Source organism: Grammomys surdaster, unplaced genomic scaffold, assembly GCF_004785775.1.
Source record: "Grammomys surdaster isolate TR1022 unplaced genomic scaffold, NIH_TR_1.0 126113, whole genome shotgun sequence".
Lineage (NCBI taxonomy): Eukaryota > Metazoa > Chordata > Mammalia > Rodentia > Muridae > Grammomys > Grammomys surdaster.
This window is the reverse complement of record NW_021620921.1, coordinates 289,875-299,906: the sequence shown is the minus strand read 5'-3', so window position 1 is coordinate 299,906 and position 10,032 is coordinate 289,875. Positions and strand designations below refer to the sequence as shown.

The following is a 10,032-nucleotide window of genomic DNA, read 5'->3' as shown; positions in this document are numbered from 1 at the left end:
TGTGTGTGTGTGTGTGTGTGTGTGTGTGTAACAACGCTGACCTGGTGCATTCTGGAGATGTGTGGGCGTTAAATAACTTCTATATAATGAGCAGAACACCCGAGAACCACACTAATATTCTTTCCTTTCTCAGAACTGCTAGCTTATTGGTTATACTTCATTCAAATTCAGGATTAATCCATTAGACAGGAAATTTGTGCTGCGGCGATTTGTATTTAATGATTTGTTCATAACAAATATGGATTCCCACTATTACTGCTAAAAGCTTTACACATACACACACACACACACACCACACACACACCACAAAAGCTTGCCCTTGCGCAGCTGTCAGGGGTTTACCCCCCTTGGATCCGCCTTAGCTTTCAGAGCTGGCGGTGTGCCGCCGCCGGGGTCTTAACACTAAGGTTTCCATGGTAGATAAATGAAAGGCTGGATCCCAAAGATTGCTTGGCTCCTGAGAACAACGAACGTGGCTCCATTGCATCCTCAAACCTATGTAGCTTCTCGGCCCGTGGTGTATCCCGGTCCCACCTAGGCAACCTCACAGAGCTCTTCCCGAGCGGGCTCTGGACCCCTCTCTCTCTCTCTCACGTTCCTTTCCGCCCCCTTTCTGTGGCGATGAGCCACAGAGCAACAGGAGCAGCTGTACACTCTTCTAGAGAAATCGGTGCCATCGAGAGTGAGGCTCGGGGACGCGGCCCCTGCAGTTGTCACTGGCGCCCAGGGACTGAGGCACTCAGCCTCTCCGACGTGTTCTCTCACCACGCGAACAACCTCCTCTCTGTTCCCTGCGGGCCGCGTGTGCTAGGCCGGTAGCTCCCGGGTGCCTAGGGTGCCAGGGTCGTATCGGGTGACTCGGTGAGTGCGTCTGCCGGCGGGAGGGCCTGGGGCTGGAGGAGGCGGATCTGGCCCCGCCCCGCCCTAGTCCACCTCGCAGCTTAGTAGAGTCTCGGGTGGCCGGTGCTCACCGGGCTCCGGGCCAGTCGACCCGCTCAACGCGCTCTAGCCAGCCATGCGTCCCGCGGCCGCTACGGCACCCAAGTGGCTGCTTCTCGCACTGAATGCTCTGTTACCACTGTGGCCCACAGCCAGAGCCTGGGAGCTCACAATCCTGCACACAAACGACCTACACAGCCGGCTAGAACAGACCAGCGATGACTCCACCAAGTGTCTCAACGCTAGCCTGTGCGTGGGCGGCGTGGCCCGGCTCTTCACCAAGGTGCAGCAGATCCGCAAGGAAGAACCCAACGTGCTGTTTTTGGATGCCGGCGACCAGTACCAGGGCACTATCTGGTTCACCGTTTACAAAGGCCTGGAAGTGGCACACTTCATGAACCTTCTGGGCTACGATGCCATGGTAAGGAGAAGGCTCCCGGGGTAGGAGTCCCAAAATCAGAGAGAGAGAGAGAGAGATTGGAGAACTCGCTAGTGGCCCAGCACAGATAGTTCTCAAAGATGTGCAGGTGGAACTCGACCCAGGCAGTAAGGATGCAGACGGGCGTCCGTTAGATCATTTTCTTAAACTGATGTTATTGGGGTCCTGTAGCGGGCTGAGACTATTAGAAGAGGGACCCTACAGGGTGCTTCAGCTCGAACACGTAGTAGCACTGAAAATTATCAAGGGCTGGAGAGCCATCTCAGTCTCCGCCACATCTCCTCCCATCTGCTCGATCTTCCAAAAAATGCCTCCTCCTTACTTTACTGAAAGGAAATCGGGTCAAAACTATTTAGGTCACTAGCCCCCAAGGAGGAAAACACATCCGATTGGCTCTAAAATCCGAGCACAATGAACTCACCTCCTTAGGTCGATTTACAGTATAGCTACTTTTCTGTGACCTTATACTAGTTATTTATTAGGCCTCGGTGACCAAATCTTCTATAAAATGGGAAGAAGAATATTGACCTCAAAGCACTGTGTGCACATAATATAATCTCTGTAACTGTTAGTTCTTGCCGCTCCCAGGCACTGCCTCAAAGGAGCAAGTAAAAAGGAAATGTCAGAGAGAACCGAAATGCGGAAAAGCTGGGATTTCAGGGGCTCAAGAAAACCTACTTGAATGTAGAGATTCTTCTGAAAGCCTAACTGGAGAGATAAGGGGGCTGAAGATACAGCAAGCGTGCTTGCTTAGAACTCCAGAGGACCTGGATTTGATCCCTGGCATTGTTCAAACTAGGTTTGCAGGGCAGGCCTGGTAAAGGCTGGAGGATGCGAAGTTCAGAGTCATCCTTGGTTACAAAAGAGAGGCCAGCCTAGCACGAGATCCTGTCTCAAAAGGAAGAAGGAAGGGGACTAGGGAGACAGACAGACAGACAGGCACACATGTGCACACACACACAAATACACATACACACATACACAGAGTGGGGGAGATTAGTCCTCACTTCCCAATACTCTGTTGGAGGTGATACCTTGCTTGTTGAGAAGGGGTAAAAAATAATCAAGTAAAGCATAACTGAGATGTAAAAATTAATTGAGCCACCACTCACATTCAACCCAGTGTTGATGCCTAGGGGAAAAGATTCTGCCCCGTTGTAGGGGAAAAGATTCTGCCCTGTTGTAGGGGAAAAAAATCAGAGACAACAGTATCAACAAAAAAAAAAAAAAAAAAAAAAAAAAACCCTTAAGGACTTTGCAAGAGAAATAACAGGGCGGATTCTCAGAACTCTGTGAAACCAGAGGGTGTGGAAGGGAAAGTAAGGTGCGGAAGGCAGACTGCCCACTGTGTACAGGAACAGCTCAGAGGTCAGAGAAGGGTGAGAACTCCCTTCCTACTGAATATTGGCTTAGGGACTCTCAATGCAAGGGCGGCTCTAATGGTCCTTAAGCCTCCAGAGTTAACAGGGGAAGGCAGTGTTCGGCAGCTGCTAGGCAGAAGCATCTCCAGCCTCAAGAACTCTGCAGCCTCTCGCTTTCTTTTTCCACAGCTAGACCTGCTTGAAGCTTTGCAAGCAGTAAGGCAATACAAACATTTACAAAATTGGATGCTTAACTAGCTCTCGTCTCTACTTCCTCCCAGAAGGATAGGATAAACACCGTCTGAGTTTGTTTTGATTTCATGTATAAACCACAACTTTACAGAATTTTCTTTTTCTAACACTCTTCTCAGTCAGGTAAATAATCCTTAGTTAAAAAAATATATATCTTTAAGACAGAATGAGCTCTCTGTGTCCTTAGATGAGGCCACAACAATAGACTACAAGTCAGAGCCCATTACCCTTGAATGTTTAGAATACTTTCTGTGGCAGTGGTGGTGCACGCCTTTAATCCCAGCACTTGGGAGGCAGAGGCAGGTGGATTTCTGAGTTCAAGGCCAGCCTGGTCTACAGAGTGAGTTCCAGGACAGCCAGGACTACAGAGAAACCTTGTCTCGAAAAAAAAACTTAAAAAAAAAAAAAAAACTTTCTGTGGGATGGAATTGCTTTCTTACAAATTTCTGTCAAAGCCATTGAAGTGGGGCCTGAGGAAAAGTAAGCTACATTGGCTGATGTCAAGAGTGGGAGAAGAGGGGATAACGAAGTCTGTAGGTCTGCTTTCCGATGTGTGGGGTGAGTTGTGGGTGGGTTTAATACACATAATTTGACCTGCATGGACCTTAGCTTTCCATGCTGCAGCATATGGTTCTGCTCTGCAGCCTTCCTATCTCACAGGGGGTCTACACTGCTGTGTTGCTTATATTTTACTAAACCTTGGGAGCCTGGTGATTTTCTGTTATAAAAGTCCCCTATCTCAGTTGCCTGTTGTATCTTGATTCTGGGATGTTGGAGACCCAGGTCAGAGTGAACTGCTGCTGTAGAGGGATATTTCCAGTTCCCTGTAAATGGAAGCCAGTGTAGCCTTGGAAACTAGAGCAGGAGGCTCCAAGACAGTTTGTGCTCTCTAGACCTGCTGCACCCCTGAGAGATGTTCTGATGGCTATGGAGGACCAGGATGAGCAGAACCTTTGGGTTCTTCTGCTAGGCAGAAACTGAGAGAAGGTAACAGAAGCAGCCACATAGTACAGCTGTCTATCCTAGTGGAAAGACTAATGTGCCCTGAGGTATGAGGAGGAGACGGACCAAGCTGTTGCACAAACCAGCTCAGAGGTCTGGAAAGCACAGTTCTGAGTATTTTTTTTCTTTAGAAACTAGGAGAAAGGAAGACAGGAAAAGAGCATGAGAAAACTCAGTTGCTTGGGGATTCTCTTTTTTTCTTCTTCTTTTTGGCCTGTTTTTTTTCTGAGCTTCATATTCCTTAACTGGGAGAGATATTTCCCAGCCTATGGACAAGGTACAGTGAGAAATCCTTAGCTTAGTTCTCTATCTCGGATTCGGGAGGAAGAGGACATGACAGCTGTCATTTACGTGAGCCTTTCCTCTACCATCTGTTCTAAGTACCACTGTCTAGACTGTTCCCTTCAGAATTTTTTTTTCTTTTTAAGTTCTCAGATATCCTAAACTGATCTTGAACATGCCGTGTGGTAGAGGATGTCCCTGAACCTCTGATCCTCCTGCCTCCGCCTCCCAAATGCTACTTCTGTGTTCCTATCTTGGTTACTTTTCTATTGCTGTGACAAAATACCATGACTAAGGCAACTTATTAAAGAAAGCATTTAACTAGGCCTACGATTATAGAGGGTCAGAGTCCATGATGGCAGAGCAAAGGCATGGTATCAGGAACAAACTGGGAGCTCTCATCTTGATCCACAAGTAGGAGGCAGACAGAGAGGGGCTCACTGGGAATTGTGTGTGTCTTTTGAAACCTCAAAGCCCTCCTCCAATGACACATCTCCAACAAGGCCACACCTTCTAATCTTCCCAAAACAATTCTGCCAACTGGGGACCATGGATTCAAACATAATAGTCTATGGACTATTCTCATTCAGTCCACCACGGCAACCTTGTTTTTATGATTTTTCCGCCCCATTCTACATGTGCAGTGCCCCTGTGTATCTAGGTGCATGGTGACCTCTTCACACATCATTCTCTGGTCAATTTGGAGATGGCCTCTAATCAATCCCCCTGCCTCGCAAATTCAGCTGTTCCAGATGTCTTCTGCTGATTCCAGTGTGAAGATTTTCATATTCAAGTGCAAAGTTACTGGTCACAATGTGTATGCTTAGTTCTACCTTTCACAAGGGATGGCCAGTTGCCTTCTAGATGGCTTAACACCCACTGCTTTGCTCCTCAGCTGACACCCAGACAAGAGCATGAACCTCTGTATCATTACTGCTTCTTAAAAAGAAAGATATTTTTCTTTTTATGTATGTGTACCAGATGTGTACTGGTGCCTGTGGAAGCCAGATCCTCTGGAAATGGAGTTACGGGAAACTGTTAGCCATCTAATGTGAATGCTGGACACCAAATTCCTGTCCCCAGCAAGAGTAGCAAATGCTCTTAACTGCTGAGCCATCTCCTCAGCCCACATTGTTACCTATCCAGCTTGTCAGTAGCTTGTGTTTTTCTAATAACTAGACATATCAAAAGTTTCTTTTGATAAGTAAGTTTGTGAATCTTTTGGATTTCCTTGTCATCTGATGTCATGTTTGCAGATTTTTCTTTTCTTTTTTCATTGGATTTTGCTTTATTTAGAAGCACTCTAACTATTGATGTAGGGTCAATTTTAGACAGAAATTTGATGATGCAGCTATGCCTGCCAATGTTCAGCTCTGTGCCTCTTAGAACAGAAACTCTTCATTGGATTTAATAAAAAAAAAATCATGTTTGTCTGTCTGTTTTGGCCTGTGTTCTAGAAAGTTTATGGAACAATTTGCTATTTTAAAGTGCAAACCGCCAAGGCTCTCTCTGCCTTTTAGGATACCAGCCTGTGAGAGAGAACTGCTTGTCAGTTCCCTCTCCAGTCACCAGGTTAATGAGGGGCTGAAGCCTCATATCCCCGAGGCTCTTCTCTAAAGATGTGCGGTCCTGAGAAATGGTTTGATGCTGTAAGATGCTTCTGTTCAATGACGGGCACAGGTGTGGAGGCCTGGACCAACATGAAACTGAGATAAGGCTGAGATAGGCGTCGCAGACCTAGGAGAAGTTTAAGCTCCTTTGTCATAGCAATCAGCGTGACCTCTCAGGGGAAGGTATTGGCAGGCCCCTTGCTCTTTAAGCAGGAGTTTCCAAAGTGGCGGAGAATGTCTTTTGTTATTCATAATGAGCCCCTTTGGTAATAGCTGAGGCTAATAGTTTAAGCTAATGAAGTTGCTTTTGAACTAGGGCTCTAGATAGTCTCAGGGTGGAGCCCAGTGCTGGGACGTACCTAATGCTTAGATTGGAGGGTTAGAGAGTTGGAATTTCTGACCTCATCCACCCACCTGCAAGAAAGTGGGGTGGGACTGGAGATTAAGGTCTGACAGGCTCTTAAAAGTAGAATTTGATGAGCTCTGCAGTTGCTGAGTACCTGGAGTTTCTGTAGGGTGGGGTGCCTGAAAGGGCACAGAGACTCTGTCTGTCCTATGCTCTGTGCCTTGCCCTGGACATTCGTAGGGTGGGGTGCCTGAAAGGGCACAGAGACTCTGTCTGTCCTATGCTCTGTGCCTTGCCCTGGACATTCGTTCCATTTGGCTGTTCCTAGATGTATAATAAACTAGTAATGATAACTTTTGAAGTTCCATGAATTCCTCTAGGTAATTGTCCAATGGGAGAATGGGGTCGTGGGGACCTCTGATTTGTAACTAGTGATGTGTTTATAAAAAATAAAGAAAAGGAGAATATGTTCTATGGGTGTGTGTGGTGAGGTATGGGGGGAGAGGATGTCTCAGCGGGCCCATGCTGAGGCATCCCTTCCCCATGAGGGAGCAGCCACAGGACAGTATAGTATAGAAAAGAGTTTATTCAGGGCATGGGGAGGATAGTTAAAGAGGGTAGTAGAGGGAGAGAGAGGGACAGAGAGACAGAGAAGAGAAGTAGAGGCCAGCCATGAGCATGTGGAAAGAGGAGGAAGGGAAAGGGGGAAGGGGCGAGGGGACAGAGGGATTAAGAGATCAAGAACAAGAGTGCAAGAGAGAGAGGAGGGGGCAAGCAGTCCCTTTTATAGTGGGCCAGGCCTACCTGGCTGTTGGGGGCGGGGGGGGGGCAGACAGTGAGGAGGAGCAGACCTGGCTGTTGTCAGGTAACTGTGGGGGCGAAGTTTAGACAGAATGCTAACAACTAGTCCATTAGAAGTACAGGTGGCAGCCGGGCAGTGGTGGGACACACCTTTAGTTCCAGCACTTGGGAGGCAGAGGCAGGCGGGTTTCTGAGTTCGAGGCCAGCCTGGTCTACAGAGTGAGTTCCAGGACAGCCAGGGCTACACAGAGAAATCCTGTCTCGAAAAACAAAAACAAAAAAAAAAAAAAAGAAGAAGAAGAAGTACAGGTGGCCCAGGTCTCTGGCCTGGGTGCTAGTGTGGGCACAGTTTTGTGTGATGGAGCCCTACAACTTGTGGGAGTTGGCACTATGTTAAGATAGACAGTGTTAGGACTGAATTGTTGGACACCTAGATAGTGTTACAGAAAATTGGAGAACTGGTTGATGCCAAAAAGCAAAACCAAAACAAACAAACAAACAAAGTGATTCAGCTATCCAAAGTAAGTTGATAACCTGAGTTTGAGCCCCTAATCTTGGGGCTGGGTGGGGGGGAGGCAGAGCAGAGAAGGGAAAAAGGCTTCATGGAGTGGTGGTGGGATGTGGAGCTCAGAATAATGGCCCAAAGTTCACAGGCTGGTTAGCCTGGAACACATCACATGGAAGAAGAGCGAGCTTGCCTCAAGGCAAGGTAAAAGGTTGTCTTCTTACCTACGCATGTTCACCATGATAGTCATTCCCCTCCCCACACACACCCCTCAAACAGTGATGATAATAATACATTAACTTAGAGATAAAAACCCTCAACTGCTGGGAGAAATCATTTGGGAAAGATGAACAGAAATAGACGAGAAAAGTAAGAAGGGGGTGGAAGCAGGTCAGGCAGCAATCCTGGGGCACAGTACGGCTCTACTGTGGTCACCTGAAAGGCTGGAGCCACTAGAGCCAGTTTTAATAGGAACGCAATCTGGACTATGGCTGAGAGGGTGTCTGCTATTTTTCTGTTGCTGTGATAAAACACCATGGCCAGAAGCAACTTACGGAAAGATGACTTTGTTTGGGCTTACAGTTGCAAACAGAAAGTCCCAAATGGTGGGAGAAGCATGTGACTGGGCAGCTAAAAAGAAAGCTGAGTGATCACACAAAACAGAGAGAGAGAGAGAGAGAGAGAGAGAGAGAGAGAGAGAGAGAGAGAGAGAAACACTAAAGTGAGGTAGGGCTATACTCAAAGCCCTACCTCAAGCAAAGGTTCCTTATCTTAAATGTTCTGTCCTGTAATCTTCCCAAACAACACCACAAACTGAGGGGCCAAGTGTTCAAATATGTGAGCCTATGAAGGTTGTTTTTCATTTAACCACCACCGGGGACTTTGTGAGTGACACTGGCTAGCCTACGTTCTCTCCCTACCATTTAGCATCTAAGGACAGTTATCAGGCTGCTTTGCTTTTATATCTTTATTTACCTTTCCTGTATGAATGTTTTGCCTTGCATGTATGTCTATTTGCCAGGTGTGCGCCTGGTCCCTGTGGAGGTCAGAAGAGAGTATCAAATCCCCCAGAACAGGAGCCACAGGTGCCTATTAGCTACCCTGTGGGTGATGAAAACGGAAGCAAGGGTCTGTACAAGAACAAGAGCAGCCAGCGCACTTAACTGCTGAGCCATCTCTCCAGCCCCTTACCAGGTTGGTTAATGCCATTAAACACCTGTATCCATAGCCACATATATACCCTATGTGATCCTCCCCATAGGTACATAGGTGCAGAAGAGCTCATGATGAGACACGCTTGGCAGTGCTCATCCAGGGAGAGGGGTCTTTGCTCATATGCTGTGGTAGGGGGTAGCTCAGACAAGAGTCTGGCCTTAGTTATGGCTTCTGTTGCTGTGACAAAATACCATGACCCAACAAAGGAAACTTTGGGAAGAAAGAGTTTATTTGATCTTACACTTCCAGGTAACAGTCCATCCCTGAGGGGAGTCCAGGCAGGAACTCAAGTAGGGCAGGAACCTAGAGGCAAGAACTGAAGCATGAACCGTGGAGTAGGGATGCTTACTGGCTTGCTAGTCCTGAATTACTCAGACTTGCCTATAGGCTATCTGAATGGAGGCATTTTCTTAGTTGAGGTTCCTCTTCCCGGATAACTTGAGCTTCTGTCATTGGCCAAAACAAACAAAACCAAAGCCACCTCAGCAGGACATGTGTAAAACAAAGATGTCTATGAGGGCTCGGGCCTGTGGCATCAGGGTATTGGGTAGGTAGCCTTTGATACGCCTATGTAGGGCTACTGGTTCTTCTATTTAAGCTTCTCCCTGTGCTCTTGGGCTCTCTGTTACTATCATAAAATATCTGAGACTGGATGTTCTATAAGGAAAAGAGGAAGCACTATAGCTCATATTTCTGACCTCTGGGAATTTCAAGGTCAGGCTGTTCCACCCTCCTTGCTGGTAGGAACTCATTTACAGGATCCTGAGGCAATGTTAGACCTCACATGAGGAGAGGGACTCATGCAAGATACACAGCCAAAGTGGTTTTTATTACAGAGCCTCTCTTGGGATAAACCCAGTAATCTATTCATCTGTTAAACTGTATGGGGAATAATCTACTTATGACCCAACATCTCCTAAAGATTCTACTTCTTGATACCACACAGTGGTAAGAAAGGAGATGAAATTTCAATTTGAGTTTTGGTGGGAACAGTCAGGCCACAGACGCTTTTGAGAGTGGAGCCTGCTGTTTCAAGCTCTAATTGCGATGGTGGCAAGCATCCGGGTACTAAACTCCAGCTTCAACACTTAGCCAGGTGTTACATCTCAGCTCTTGCACTTGTCAGCTGTGTGAGTTTGGAAGCAGGTTCTCCATCTATAAACTAGGTTTAGAGAGTGTGGTCTCCTGCATGTGGGTTCTCAGCACCTTAGCTTCTGCCCAGCCCTCTGTCTGTTTCTTTCTTTCTTTTTTTTTTTTTTTTGGTTTTTCGAGACAGGGTT

At 47.1% G+C, this 10,032-nt stretch overlaps 1 protein-coding gene across 1 annotated transcript in view; it reads left to right on the top strand.

Moving 5' to 3' along the window:
* Nucleotides 1-938: 938 nt before the first annotated feature.
* Nucleotides 939-10,032, top strand: part of Nt5e (5'-nucleotidase ecto) — a 47,518-nt gene continuing 38,424 nt past the window's right edge. Inside the window, exon 1 of the mRNA XM_028756194.1 lies at nt 939-1,360. Within this exon, the coding sequence (XP_028612027.1) occupies nt 1,016-1,360 (345 nt within the window). The 5' untranslated portion in view covers nt 939-1,015. The remainder of the gene's footprint in view (nt 1,361-10,032) is intronic.